Source organism: Camelus dromedarius, chromosome 25 (genome assembly GCF_036321535.1).
Source record: "Camelus dromedarius isolate mCamDro1 chromosome 25, mCamDro1.pat, whole genome shotgun sequence".
In the NCBI taxonomy this organism is placed as follows: Eukaryota; Metazoa; Chordata; class Mammalia; order Artiodactyla; family Camelidae; genus Camelus; species Camelus dromedarius.
This window is the reverse complement of record NC_087460.1, coordinates 9,113,017-9,128,696: the sequence shown is the minus strand read 5'-3', so window position 1 is coordinate 9,128,696 and position 15,680 is coordinate 9,113,017. Positions and strand designations below refer to the sequence as shown.

At 40.2% G+C, this 15,680-nt stretch overlaps 1 protein-coding gene and 1 long non-coding RNA gene across 8 annotated transcripts in view; one reads left to right on the top strand and one right to left on the bottom strand.

Moving 5' to 3' along the window:
* Positions 1-3,342, top strand: part of GUCY2C (guanylate cyclase 2C) — a 76,698-nt gene extending 73,356 nt beyond the window's left edge. For all 6 annotated transcript variants that reach the window (XM_064479063.1, XM_031444056.2, XM_064479064.1 and 3 more), the window contains 2 exons: positions 1,519-1,595; positions 2,681-3,342. In XM_064479063.1, the coding sequence (XP_064335133.1) occupies positions 1,519-1,595; positions 2,681-2,855 (252 nt within the window). In that variant the 3' untranslated portion in view covers positions 2,856-3,342. The remainder of the gene's footprint in view (positions 1-1,518; positions 1,596-2,680) is intronic.
* Positions 1-15,680, bottom strand: part of LOC135319315 (uncharacterized) — a 35,573-nt gene that overhangs the window by 4,601 nt on the left and 15,292 nt on the right. Inside the window, exons 3-5 of one of the 2 annotated variants that reach the window (XR_010377801.1) lie at positions 9,105-9,361; positions 8,875-8,980; positions 338-4,137 (exon numbers count right to left, since the gene is read on the bottom strand). This is a non-coding gene — a long non-coding RNA (uncharacterized LOC135319315). The remainder of the gene's footprint in view (positions 1-337; positions 4,138-8,874; positions 8,981-9,104; positions 9,362-15,680) is intronic. The other variant, XR_010377800.1, reaches the window with a different exon arrangement.

Sequence of the window (15,680 nt, the reverse complement as noted above, 5' to 3'; positions counted from 1 at the left end):
GAAAAAGCTGTCACCAACCCCCGGGGACACCTCCTTTGAGACTGGACATCCAATGGTCAGTCATGCCAAAGAGCGTGAAAATGCAGAATCCTCTTCTGTTCTCCCTGCAGTGATCACCCACCATCCCCTGCAGGAGACGCCACCACTGAAGACTATCAGCTCAGAACTTTCCTTTCCTCCAAAGACCCCCTTTTGATATTTTGAGCTATGGCCCCTATGTTACAAAATGCTATCACAATTTCTTCTGCCTGTATCCAAGTTTGTCCCCAGTTCCTCCACTCCCAGGAGCTACAGTCTGGTGCAGGACTTAAATCAAAGCCCTTAACTCCCCACTTACATCCTTGCTCTCACTGCAAGACGCTGCTGTTCTCTGAGGCCACCTCTCTCCTCTTGCTGCTCTGTTCCGAGGCTCTGGACCAGTGAAGCTCAGGGTGTGGCACCCAATTCTGACTTAGCAGTATCTAGGCACCTGTTAAAATGCAGGTGCCCGCCTCTCCACCAGGCCTGCTGAGCTGGACTCTTCTTGGGTGTAGCTCAGGAATCTGAATTTTAAACGCAGATTCTAAGTGGCTGTGATGCTCAGGGAGGTGTGAGAATCCCTGCTCCAGACACACAGTTAGAGCAGCTGCCTGCCAGAGCCACCAGATGTCTCCAGGTGGCCCTCGGGCTGCTTTGTGAAGCCGATCACAGTTTGTCTGAAGCCAGCTACCCACTGTGACACTTCCCTGCACCAGCCATGGTGCTCCTGGCCTTTACACCCTGGTTGCAACTTGGAAAAGCCTCCTCCTACGCAGTTGTGTCCAAACGTCACACTCGCCTTTTTAATTCTCCATAAAAATTTTCTGCAGTGTTCCCCCCATAATAGAAGCGGTTGATGGATTATTACAGCTCAAACACAGCCCCAAACCACTATTTTTTTAAATGAGTGATTTTTACATATGTAACCTTCAAGTCTCCTTTTCAAATACAAGCTCTAGCAAAAACAATTTCTTGTGTTTCCATTTATTTTATAGCTTCCAGGTGGACCTAGCAAATGTCACTTAGTGAGTATTTATGACACATGTGATGCACATGTGTTTATAATTTACACACTTAAGGTAGGGAAACTGTGGCAAAAGTTTTGTGGCAAAGTGGGCTAGAGTAAAATGTGGACCAGAGAAACCAGTTGGATTTGTTGGCATAGCAGGATTGTAGAGGAATCTTCTTCCTTCTTCACTTAGAGTTATTGTGCTGTTGCTATGGTGATATTTTGAAATGCCTTTTGGGGAAAAAAAAATCCTACTTTGAAAAAAAAACATATCTGGTGAATGAGAGACTTATCTTTAAAAGGCACTTGAAATAAAGATGGGTCTAGAGATGATGGAAATCATATGAGGAAGAGGTGTGCCTCAAAGTAGGCACTGATGAGAAACTCTGATAGAGGTGCCGTGTCTCTTGGAAACAGAGACTTGTTGAATGCTGGGCTAGAACGGACTGTCTCGCTGGCCTCCGTGGTTCACGCCTTCCTTGTCTCACTAGGGAAGGGGAACTGAGACCACCTACTGGCTGACCGGCGTGAAGGACCAGGAGTACAGCCTGCCGACCCCTCCTACAGTGTAAGCTGCTGGCCGGGGCGCGGAGGGGCGGGGGCCTGGGCGTCTTGGCTTCGGAAGTCGCGCTGCATGCAGGCAGTTTAACCATTAGCACGTGCTTTGCCAGTGACAGTGATGTGCTGAATACAAGGCAGGAGACTACACACATGAAAAGGCTTCGGGACCTCCCTTCCCTGGCTGCTGGAAAATGGCTGTTTCGGGCTTGCTTAGGAGAGCAGAGGACAGTTTAGGGCTCGCCTCCTGCATGTCTGGTTGTGACAGGAGTAGAGCATGCTGGGGGCAAGAGGCACTCCCCATGTCCACCCCTGCCTGCAGTGCTCTGCTGAGCCACTTCATGAAAACAGGAACTCCCTCAGCTCCAGGACTGCGGTTCTGGGTCTTCACATGGAGTTTGTGTTCTCCCTGAGATGAGGAAGACAGGTTTCAGGTCGCGGTAACCGGTTTCAGTTCCCCTAAAGGTGACTCAGATGGTTGTCCAGTTGTACCTTGGCTACTGCAGTCAGTCATGTGGCTGTTGGTGTGGCTTTTGCTATGGGAGAGAAACCCTGCCTTATGGACACCTCGAAGCTGGACCCAGACAGATGGCAAGACAGTAGAGACGCCAAAATAACCCAGATCGTCCTGGGGCACAGGAGACCTGGCCCCTAACTGAGAGTGTCCCAGGTCCATTCTAAATTCTTCATATCCTCCATCCATTCTGAGTCTTCCCCACACGAGACTCACACTGCTCAGGTGTGAGGCCAGCAAGTTTTCAGGGTTTTCTGGCAGGGGCTTCTCTTCCCCTCCCTGCAGTGGTATGTGTCAATCTAACTGCTCCTCTGAATTCTAACTGCGTGTTGTTTTGCCTTGAAATGGAAATACAGTTTTCTGCTTGAAATACATCTTGCTTTTCCTACAACCACCCAGAGCAGGGATGACAGTTCTTTAAGTGCATCAAAGGCAAGGATCATTCTGTGTTCTCTGGGCTTCCTGTGTTCAGCACAGAGTGTTCAACAAGGATTTGGTGAGCTGAGCTGATGGTTCTGGAGCTAAGGGATATTCTGTGGGAACTGCTGAGAAGTTCCGCTTTCCCTCCCCACTCTCTCCAGGGAGAATCAGCAGCGCTTGCAAGCCGAGTTTGCAGACATGATCGCCAGCTCTTTGCAGAAGAGACAGGCCTCGGGGATAAGGAACCGAAAAACAACCAGGGTGGCCAGCTACAAGAAAGGCACCCTGGAATACTTGCAGCTGAACACGACAGAGAAGGAGAGCACCCACTTTTAAACCTCGGTGAGGCCTGAGGACGCAGGAAAATTAACTCCAGCCGCACCTGGGCAGCGAGCTCAATGCCCCGAAGCCTGCGTTTCCCTGAGACCTCAGTGGAACAGAAGAAGACTCAGATGCAACCTTCTGAGCCTCGGCTGCCCCAGCTGGAATGTAGACTTGCTCCTGCAAATCTAGTGTGCGCTCTCAGTGCAATCATTACCTTTTACTCTGGAGCCAGTTGCTCCAGGGAGCTTCAGCCTGGGAAGGAAGAGGAATGAATGTACTATCTCAAAGCTGAGGAGATTTCATTCTTATTTCACTTATTTTGTTTTTGTTTTGTTTTGTTTACTGGCTCTTTTTCCTTCTGTATTCATAAGATTTTTTTTAATTGTCATAATTATATTTTCAGTACTTTATCTCCATTAAATTATATTTAACTCATAATTTTTGCAGAAAATGTGCTGTATATGAGGCAGGAATAAAAGTTCAAAGTTTACCGGGTCAATGGCTGCGTTTCCACCTGTTCTGCCCATTTTCCTGGGATGCATTAGCCATCGTCGTGTGCTCGCTGAGAAACTGACTAAATCCCCCTGCACTGGAGCAGGGCAAAGCTAGCATCATTGCTCAGGGGTATGGACTTTGATGTTCAGCATCACCTGTGTGCGTGTGGGGATTTTGTGTCTAGCCCTCTAACCATAGGAGCCGTCTCAGGTCTGCGATAAATTCCAGTCCTGTCTACCTGTAAAGACACAGTACTTCACACTCTGCAAATATCCCCCTCCCACATCCAGCAGCTGTCTCCTGCCCCCGCTAAGGGCACCCTGGCATGACTCATTTGTTTGAAATCTCTGGGGAAATGCCAAAAATCAAGTTGAGGAGACTAGTATCAGCAGGGCAAGAACAAGCGTGTAGCACCCTGGCTCCAACCTTCAAAAACTAAAAAAACTGCCCCAACCACATTACTTCATTCCAGACCTCTGCCGCGAGCACTCCAGAGATTAAGAAACAGGTTATGTCTTCTCCATCACTTGGAAAAGCAGACAATCGAAAAGTAATAAATTATCTCCTGATTTATAGGTTGAACACTTCATGGGCAGCGAGAGTTCTTATTTGGAATCTGGAGGTTTCTAATCTGTCTGTGCCCCTGTGTCCAGCACATGGAGACTCGACGCACGAGATGAGGTTGTGACGTGGAAGTTCATGGTCACTCGTTCAGTAAACACATATTAAGCTTCTTTGATTCCAGGAACTGGGCTTAGGTTTCATGGTATAGCCACACAGCCTCTGCCGAGCTTTGATTCTTATAGGAGAGAGAGAAATGTAAAGAGATTAGTGGGTATGGGGACCAAGCAGCATTCTTGACAACAGGCAAACTTAGCAACTCTAAGACTGACCACAAAATCATTTTTAATGCTAAATAGGGCATTGATGTCAGTTGAAGATTCCAGTGTTTGTGTTCTGTTACAGAGTCTGCGTGGTTGCAAAACATGTCTTGACCTTTAAACAGATGTGTGGCCTCGGCTTGTCCACTTAACAATGTGGATATGTAGTACCAGTGATGGCAGCAACTAAGAAGGTACTGGGCAAATTCCTGCACTGCTCTTTTTTAGCTGTAATTTAATTAATGTGTCTAAGCCCCTAGTGTTTCATTAGTATACCATTAATCATAATATCCACTTCAAGGAGTTGTTACAATGATTTTTTAAATGAAATTTATCAAGTCTAGCACAGTGGCAGTCATATAGTAGGTTTTCAACAAATAACCTCTACCTTCAATATACATCCCCTCTATCTCTACTTGCTTAATTAATCAGAACTAAAAAATTTCAAATTCAGGGCTTCCTTGTACACTAAGCATACATAAGATGGTTTTTTTTAAACAATTGATTATAGAATGTTTCAAGTGTACACAACAAATAGAATAGCTAATGAATTTCCAGAGTAATCATCAGTTTCAAGAATTATCAATATTTTCCCAATCTTTTTTCATTGTTCACCAACTTTGTTTTTCCAGGTTATTTGAAAACAAATACCAGATATCATATGTTTCACCTGTAAATATCCCAATACATCATTTTTTTTTTAATATTGGGGATTGAACCCAGGACCTCATACATGCTAAGCACAAACTCTACCACTGAGCTATTACCCTCTCCCCACTCAATACATCTTTTAAACACAGGATTGACAAAATGTTTCTGTAAAGGGCCAGACACTAAATAGTTTAAGCCTCGCGGGCCACACTCATCTCTGCTATTGTAGCTTGAGAGCCACCATGGACAATACACAAGGAAGTGGGCAGAATGTGCTCCAATGAAAGCTTATTCTTATTTGTGGCTATAGTTTGCTTCCCCACACACTAGCAGATAAAGATTTTTTAAAACCTAACTGAAATACAATTATCATATCAAAAGAAATGAATATGACAAAATAGAAACAGACTCACACATACAGAGAACGAACTAGTGGTTACCAGTGGCTGGGAGGGGACACAAGATACAGGAAGGGGATTAAGAGGTATAAACCACCTGGTAGAAAATAAATAAGACCTAAGACACAAGGATGTAATGTACAGCACAGGGAATATAGCCAATATTTTATAATAACTTTAAGTGGAATGTAGTCTATAAAAGTATTGAATCACTGTGTTGTACACCTGAAACTAATATAGTATTGTAAATCAACTATACTTTAATATTTTAAAAAATACACAAAACCACAGAAACAAACCAAAAACTTGTTCAAGAGACACACATCACTAGTCACTACTAATTTGGACAGCATGACCTTAGAATGCCAGAAACTGGGGAACATTCTTTTTCAGGGAAAAAAAAGAAAATTATAGATCTAGTGAGAGAGAAAGAGAATCTATTCACACTCCCAAGAGACAATCAGATCCAGATAGGATATAGATGTTGAAATTATCTAACGGGGATACTAGGCAACTATAATTAACATGTCAAAAGCCGTGAAGGAAAGCATGGACAGCATGAATGTTCAGATGGGCAATTAAGCATGGAGTTGGAAACAATGGGAAATAATTAAATGGAAATACTACGATAAGAAGTGTATTGACAGAGATGAAGAAGGCCTTTAGTGGCTGATTACTAGGCTCTACACAGCTGATGACAGAACCAATATACCTGATGCACTAAAGAAAGTATACAAAGTAAAGAGAAAAAGAAATAAATAAGATAAAACAGAGCTACTAAGAACTGTGGGACAATATCAAATGGCCTCATGTATGTAAATGGAATTCCAGAAGACAGAGCAATGCAAAAGAACTATTTAAAAAAATAATGGCTGAGAATTTACCAAATGTAATGACAGACACCAAGTCGCATATCCAAGAATCTCAGAGAACACCAAGCAGGATAAATAGACAAGACCACATTTATATTCTGATGGCTGAAAAATGAAAGAAAGAAACCGAGAGACAGAGACAGGAAGGGAGGAGGGGAAGAAAAGGAAGGAAGGAAGGAAGGAGAAAAGAAAAAAAGAAAGAAAAAAAATAAAAAGGCCACAGGGTGAGGATGAGAAGTGGTAAGGAGAATACTGCATACAGAGGAACAAAGATGAAAACTCACAGCCAGCTTCTGTTCTGAAATTATGTAGACTAAAAGACAAAGGAATGACATCTTTAAAGAACTGAAGGGAAAAAAGAATTCTATACCCAGCAAAAAAAAAATAATAATAATAAATTTCAAAAGTGATGAAAAAAGTACTTTCTCAAAAAAAAAAGTGAAAAATTATTGCCAGTTGATCTAGTCTGCAATAAATGTTAAATGAAGTTCTTCAGATAGAATGAATATGATACCAGATAATCTTGGATCTTCACAAAGAAATGAGGAATACTGGACATGTATAAAAGTAAAATGAAATGTTTTCCTATTTTTAGTTGTTTTAAAATTACTCTTGTGTTTATCTTCTTGTTTTCAGTTTCCCTTTGGATAGCACAGGTTTAGAAAATTGCAGCTTTGTTTCAGTTTGCTTTTTGACATTTCACTAGAAGAGGTATATAAATGCAGAAAGCGCATGTGAAAAGATGCTCAGCATCATTAGCCAACAGTGAAATGTAATCAAAGCCACAATGAGATAACGCTACACACTAATTAAAATGGCTAAAATTAGAAATTTGACAGTATCAAGTATGACAAAGATGCAGAGGAAATGGAATTCTCACACATTTTTGCTAGGAATGTGAAATGGTACAGGAACTTTAGTAAATAGCTTGGCAGGTTTTTTAAATAAAGTTAAACGTACATTTTCTGTAGGATCCAACAACCCTATTCCTGTGTACCTATACAAATGAAATGAAAATTATGTTCACATAAATATGTTTAGTTCAGCTTTATTCATAAGTAGGAAAACTGGAAACAACTGAGATTTTTTTCCAGCGGGTGGATTGATAAAGGAACCATGGGGAACCTGTACAATGGAATACTATTCAGCAACAAAAGTGTGATGAACTACTGTTTCACATGACAACATGGATGAATCCCAAATGCAGTTTTCTAAGTGAAAGAAGTCAGAAGTCAGATCCAAAACACTACATATTATATGACTTCTCTTATACGATATTCTGGCAAAGGGAAAATTATAGGGCTAGAAACCAGACTGGTGGTTGCCAGTTTTATGGAGGAAAGATTTGACTACAAAGGGTAAAACAAATGAATTTGGGGGAGGGGGTGATGTAACTGTCCTGTACTGACTGCTGGTAAATACACGACTCTACGCATTTGTCAAGACCCTGGAACTGTCTAACACAAAGAAAAGCTTACTGTAAGCAATTTTTTAAAAAGCAACCAGATGTGGATGAAACCACAGATGGAATGTAGGCAGTGAACCTAACTGTATTACACAGAATGGCATAACCTCACTAGAGAGTGTGGGGAGAAGGAAGCTGACATAAGTAACTTTGCAAAAGAGTATTTTGAGGGGATTATCGTAAGGGTAAAAACAAAAGAATTGTACAAGGCTTTGTGGTCTAATTGATGAATTTGTTTCTCCAAAGAATCTGGGTTAGAAATTCTGAAACAGTAATAAAACATGTTAACATCTTATCTAGCACCTTTAAATAATTGCAGTTTGACATCGTGTAGATTATTCCATCAGATTGTTTACACATTAACCTAACCCCAAGGTAGATAGAGCTCACAGCAGAGAAACCAGTGATATGGTCCAGGTTTGTGTCCTAATATTGGAGCAGACTCATGACTCAAAATTCACATTTGTTACAAAAAAAAAAAAAAAACAGTTCTATGTTTCTTTTGAAATAAATAATCATTGTGGTTTATGAAAGGACAGATGTTTTGTAAGAGTGGGAATTGCACAAGAACCTTCTGCAACTTCTAAAGAGATCCTAGATAATTCAGTCACCTATTCAGCTCAGAAAGAAAAATTATATAGTACAGCATTCCTCACTCTGTGATTCTGTGATTAAGGATCTTTTTTTCTTTTCATTTCAAATTAATCTCAGAATGATACTTTTATAAAACACAGAAGCACACACTTGGATGCTGTGGCAATGTTCAGCTGCCACTGCAGACTGGGACCGGTCTGCAAAGCCCCCAGGTGCTGGTAGAGAGGACCACACGTTCAGACATGTAAGTTTTTAGTGTCAGCTTTGCCACAAGCTCAGCCAAGGGCCTTTGAGCCAGTTGCTTAACACAGGGTTACTGCAAGGACCAAAGTAGTTTTAATAGATGAAAGTTTTGTAAAGGAGTGGAGAACTGGATTCATATTAGCTCTTATTCTTAACCTCTCTGGACCTCAGTTTCAATCTGACTCAAAGTTGAATGAGGTGACCTTTAGAGTACTTTAAACTTGAATGATACTATGTATTGATGCATTTGTCTAAGTAAAGCAAGAAGGTGAACGCTTTGTTGATACAGTGTAGTTCCAAGAGGTTTCTAAGGAACTGGGCACAGAGCAGATGGTGCCTTGCCCGTCCTGTCTCCTCACCCATGGCTCCTCTCCCTGGCCTGCGGTGACTGATAAGAACACATCAGAACAAAGGCTGCTCTTGGACACTTACAGGCTCCACTTGGAAGAGAAAGCGACTTAAGGCAAACTGGGTTTGAGATTTGTCAGGAGCTCGGCAAGGCTGGGAGAAAGATCTGAGCTACCCATCGTCAGCAGAGCTGTTTGAAGCAAGAAGCCAAAAATGAGAGTTAAGCCTCTAATCCCTTACTGTGATGGTATAACCAGAGGAAACACCGCCTCCCCCTGTTCCATCCCCCACCCCCACCCCGCAGAACAGCACACCTGCTGCCGGTCAGGTGGATCAGCACAGATGGCATCATCTTGCCGTTGAGGGGACCTCAGACAGAAGGCTCTGGCGGTCTTGTGGACTCTTGGAGTTGAGAAAGGGGAAGGGAGCAGGGCTAGGAGTGAGAAGGTACTGGGTCCTGAGTCAGAATAGGGGAAAGTGTCTTCAAGTTTTCCTCTTCCTCCTCCTGCTAAGGATGTCTCTACAGAAACACCTGGAGGGGATCTCTGGCCAAGGCTTCAGATAAAGAGACCTAGAAATGAAGGCACACAGGCTAGGAATGCAAACGTGCGGAGATCATCACTGGCCAGAGGACCTGCATCCTCGACTTCACCTGCCTCCAGCGACGGCAGTCCTTGAGCTGTGCACCAAGCCCCGCGTGGGGAGGGCTGCTTTCCCTCCGAGGCCTGCCAGGTAGAGCCTTTGGAATTGCCAGTGATCAGACGTGGAAAAAAGCGCACATAGGTTTTTAACCAGGAGACTCCCTCCTCAGTATTAAAGGTCAGAACACAGAAACAATAAAGTAGAAAGGCCTGCTCTGCTCTTGCCACATTGCTGCCTCCTAGGATTTCCAGCACATCCCTCTAGTGACAGTTACCCAGGAGAAGAGTCCAGACCAGTAGGTCAACTAAAGTGAAGAAGAAATGTGCCTTTCTGTAGTAAACTAGGAGAGGCCACCAAAACTATGAGCTAGAGTTTACCTATATCTTGGAAAAAGTGATGCAGTTCTTCTGTTAAAAAAAAAAAAAAGAACAGTAATGAGAGGGAGGGTATAGCTGAGTAGTAAAGTACATGCTTAGCACGCATGAGGTCCTGGGTTCAATCCCCAGTACCTCCATTTAAATAAATAAACAAATGAATAAGCCTAATTCCCTCTCCCCTAAACAAAACAAACAAGCAAAAAAAAAGTAAAAATTTTTGAAAAACAAATTGTGGTGTGTATAGACAATGGAATACTACTCAGCCATAAAAAAAGAATGAAATAATACCATTTGCAACAGCATGGATGGACCTGGAGATTGTCATACTAAGTGAAGTAAGCCAGAAAGAGAAAGAAAAATGCCATATGATATCACTTATATGTGGAATCTGAAAAAATAAAAATTGGGAGGGTATAGCTCAGTGGGACAGTGTGTGCTTAACATGCACAAGGTCCTAGGTTCAGTCCCCAGTATCTTCATTAAAAAAATAAACCTCTCACCACAAAAAAAATTTTAAAAATAAAAATAAATAAAATAAAATAAAACAAAAAATTAAAATAAATTTAAAAACAGTAATTGGGGGGAAAAAAACAGAAGTTAACATGCTAGTTTTTTCTCCCTAGCACCAAATATGTGGTATCTTTTACAACACCAGCAGCCAATTCTCTGACACCAGACACCAGCTGAGTGACCAACAGTTCGATTCTATTCTGACATTAGCTACTAACCTATTCCACAGATTAAGGGTTCAGTCTCACAAGGCTGCCTCCACAGCAGGCACCTGTCACCAGTCCCAGAGGACCAGCCATACATCTGACCAAATGACTATAATCCAGAGGTTCCCATGACCCTCTCTTCAGGGTTGATAATTTGCTAGGACAATTCACAGAACTCGAGAAAACACTCCTTCTGTTTACCAGTTTATTATTGTTAAAAAGAAACAACAGACCTGAAATGCTTACCTGTGTGCTAAGCCCATGACCAAACTGAGACTTGATACCTAACCTAATTATACTCTGAACCCCTCAGGAACCTTTATGCAGTCAACCTGGAATTACCTGAGATAATCCAGCCTATAGGCTCTCCTGTTCCCTTTAGGAGGGTGACCTTGCCTGAAATAATGCATTCTTTGCTAATAATTTCCCTTTTCTGTCCCCTTTCTGCCTTTAAAACTCTTTCCTTTTGTACCCCTTAGCAGGGATTCTCTCTGTTAGATGGGATACTGCCTGATTTATTAATTGTTTAGTAGAGTCAATTTGATCCTTGAATTTACTCAGTTGAATTTTTGTTATTTAACAGCGTGTTGGCAGCAGCAGGACTGAGGGAGACTTTCAGAGGCTTCGAAGACAACAAGAGACATGGGTCTGGTACCTGGTGCGTTCACTGTCTTTGTCTCCGTTTCCGTTTCCGAGGGCCATGGGTAAGTTCCCTCTTGATTGTCAGCTCTTCCTTTGCATTGAGCTCCTGATCTAATTGGCTTTCCACTGTTACTTATTTGGCTGGAAACTCAAGCCCTTGGTTCTGTCCCCAAATTCCCAGATTATGTATCGGGAACTGCAGGTAGTTATCGGCGAGAGTCGGGCTGGGTCTGACTTAAAAACTGAACTAGGTCTGGAATCAGACTGGGTCTGGTTTAAACTGACTGGGGTCTGTATGAGGCGTCAGGTGAATATTTGTTTTGAGTACAGGCTATTGCTAATGGGAATCTCAGAAGAAAAAAATAAAGTCACAAAGTCACAAAGTCACAAAAATAAGTGGGCATAGGAGGAGCATTTAAACACTGTTAGAGTTCTCACCACTTAAGCCAAAGACTCTGGTGTTAGGACAAGTTGGTCATGGAATTAGTTTGGTCAACATTACGTCTCCTGCCAACCTCCAGAACATGCCTGTGTAGTGAGGTACCCTGCCTGCAAAACACCACACACACTCCCCAACCCAACACCCCATCCCTTTTAGGTATTATTGGCTCCGAGAGACCCCAAACCTTCTCAATCAATCAATAAAATCCAAAGAGCTAAGCGTGCCACCTCTCAGCACACCTGCTTAAGAACTATGGTCCCAGAAGCTGTCCATATCTACCAGAAATGATCAGTATCTTACCAAAGGCAATCGGAATTTTGTGTCCTGAGAACTTGCCTTAGTAACTGTCCAGCTGGGGGTCCCAAAATATGGCCAGAAAGAAATGTGGGTCGCACTCCATCTGTGGCTAAATATGGCTGGTAGATATGTGGGTTGAAGGCCATTTGCAGTTAAAGGCATTATCAAACTGCTGTCGGCCCTCAGAGAAATTACAATGGTCATTATGTGGAATGTTCCAGTTGGATAAGATCATTTAAGAAGTGTATTTAAATGCACGGGGTACACATTTTAATTGGTATGCAGAAGCCTCCAGGATGTTTCAGAATTCCAAAACAGCTCTTTAAAAGATTAGTTGCAAAAGGCTAAAATGAGAAAATTAAGGACAGAAAAAGTACCTAAAACAAAAGACTACAGGACTGATGTAATTCCTGCTGCTCCCTTCTGTCCTCTTGAGTGCTTATTCTAGCAATCCTCCGTCTGAATTGCCTTTCTATGCTGAAAAGATTGTGGTAGAGTTTCCTTTTGAAATAAGAGCTTGACTTGACTTCCTGCCTGCCTGGAACATGCGGGCTGTCAGTTCTTTCTTTTGGCTTATCTTTGGGAGTGATGCTGGATCTTGAGAAGGTAGTAAACTTTGCACCCTCTTTGAGGATGCCTTTGGGTTCATGGAGTTTAATTCTGCTGGAAATACGTACTGTTTGACCTGACTGAAAACTAACAAGACATTTAAAAGAATTTTTAAGTAGCTCTGTGGTCAAAAGTTGGTTAGATATTGGAAGCTGATATTTGGAACCTGATAGGAATTTTTTTTAAGCCTTCTCCCCTAAGCAAGTTAAAGATAATGTAGTTGGATGAGTAGATCAACCTATAACGTCACTTAGGCTTCACCAATTTCTTAAGGAATTGAGAGCAACTGTTCTTATCTTACCAATTTTTACAAAATTAAAAAAACAGTTCTAGATGCAATTCAAAGTTCACTGTTCCTTTTTTTATCAATCCCCAAACCTCCCCTATTTATTGTAAAGGCTTGTAACTTGCATTGTTTCCCTGTGTCTCTGAGATGTAAATTTTGAAGCATAAACTTCAAGGATGTAACTATCATAAGAAAAATGAAAGAGGAGAGGGAAAGGGCATTTGAAACTTAGAATAAAAAAAAAATACCCAACAACTTAAATCCAACTTCTTCTATAACTAGTAAAATGAGAGCTGTAAGATCTCTGTCTTCGGCTGTATTCATGTGTGGTCCTACATATGTGTTAGAGATATGTGGCATTTTCTACCTCTGGATGGTATTACTAAAGTTAATAGTTTATTACAAAAGTTAATAGTTTGTAAAAGAGCTCTTTATCATTGGCTTAAACAAGTGCTTATATAAATTTAGTATTCATAAAAATTCTCAAAAAAATAAGGTAGAGACTAACCCAAATGTTTTTCAGGTTCACATGATCTGGGAAAATATTCAATATTAAAGCTAGTTTAAGTTTGTTGGTTTAATTAAAATGTGCATGTCTTTAGGGTTATCAATGATAAATATAAAACTTCTTTTCTATCTGGGTTTACTAATCAAATAAGGTTCTATTGTCTCTGTTACAAAATTTGTCTGCCCGAAAAATAACTTTGGATGATGTCTGACCTTGCCTAATGTTTCATGAAGTTCTTGTGAGTAGCTTAACCTAAACAAGGAAATTAAGTAGATAAGAGTTTCTACCTAAACTTTACAATTTTCCCAAATCTTTTTGATAACCTAAAACCTTTGAACTTTGCTAAGTTAAATTAAATGATGGAAATTTACTGAATATTTTGATCACTTCTAAATAATACAAAATACTGAAATATTAATTACTGAACATACATTTATTCACTTTTGATTTCCTTTTTCACAGAGGAACTAGAGTTATTTGACTCTACTAATAAGCATATTTGTGCCAAGCTAAGAAATTTACTATAAAGAAATACATGTTTCCAGAAATTACAAAAAAGTATAAATTCGTCCAGCCATAGAATGCTAACATAAAGGACAGTTTACAACTGCTTACTTCTGTTCACTAAAAATTAAGGACTCCTAAGGGTTAAAAATAATTCTAATATATGTGATTGAAGCTACTCAAAATAATAAGGGAAACATCTCCATATACAGAAAAAGATGTGTGTTTTCAGTAAAATAGGTATAAGGAATGAAAATGCATTTTGTTAAAGGAAAAGAAAGGAATTTTGTCCTAAAGAAAAGCTGGGAATAAGGGGAAAATAGGAAAAAAATATGAATGCAAAAGGAAAGTTGGAGGTTTGTGGAAAAGGAATCTTTGAAAAGGAATTTTATGAGTAGTAAAGACTGCCTATGAATTGAAATTAATTAAGTGAGATTTTATATCAAAAGTAAGCTCGTCCAACATTATAATCTGGTTTTCTCTCGTTCTTTACAAAATTTTCTTGGACTTTTGGTCTGCTCTTGATAATAACAGAGTGTGAAAGATTTGTCTTTATCTTTTAAGTAATGTGCCCAGAAGACAAAGATGATGTGTTTTATCAAAATAATTTCCTGTGCTGCACATTATCTTACCATCAGGCCTTTGATTACTTAGGTAAACCGAGTCTTTTCAACATTAAAAACAGCTAAGTTTTACTCAGAAGTATGTAATTTTCTTTATTTGCCTATGAAGTCTGTCACTTTGATTAAGTAGGTAACTGTTGTTTCTCAGTGACCTATGATCCTGTATTTGACTGAGTGTTTTAAAATCTTTTTTGATATTTTTGACAAACTTTCCAAAATTCAAATTCTAAATAATGTCTTTTTGACCGTGAACTAATTTGGCCTTTTCCGTCTGAAAAGATTTATTCTTTCTCCGTATAAAAAGAGAGATGTTACACTAGTTAGGGTTATTTGGTATGTTAAGTGGGAAGCATTGTCAAATAAGTACTGATCAACCATAGCTTATATTATATGGGTGACTGTTACTAATATGTGTCCTAGAATTGTATAAAATTCCTAAAATTCGGATACATCCTGCCATAATGTTATCAGTCATAAATCTAGTTGTCTTGAAATTTTGTGTCACAGAAATAACCTGATTTCCTTGTCAATTCCATTATAATGAACTCTCTTCAGGTCTTTAGTAATGGGCATTTTTAAGCCTTTTGTCATTTACAGATAGTGATTATTTACTATAACACCTTTGCAAAAGTGTTCCTACAAAGGTGATCATCAGAAAAATTCATAGAAAGAATGCTGACTGTAGAACTGTAGAACACAGGTTTCTGATGATAACTTTAGATCACAAACTGAAGTGGGTAAAATTTTCCAGAATTAAAGGAAAAACAGTTCAAGCAGAATGAGAATTAATAACATGGGGCTAAATGAAATGATGAAGATGATTATAATTTTTATGACTTTTTGCTGGTTCTTTATGTTTTGTTTTTCTAGATTTAAGGAAACCTTTCTCTCTTTTGTCTTAAAGCTGTCAGGAATTTAGTAAGATGTGCCTTTGTTAACAGAGATGAGACATTTTACTTTTCTTCCTCCCTAATCTTTCCAGAATTTGGAAACTCCTTAAGTATTCTTTTCATGGTATAACAGTTACTTGCTAAGTTCAGTAAGAATCTGTTCTCCTTGTAACAGAACATAATTGGAAACATTGACTCTATCAGCAAGGCTTTCACTGGAGTATCATATTTGAGAGAGATATGCATGTATAGACTCAGATGTGACCAGACAGATTTGAGGAACAGCTTGAACTTTGGCTTGGCTTCTTGACTACAAGAGATTTTTTAAGAGTTCAATCTATTATTCCAGCATGC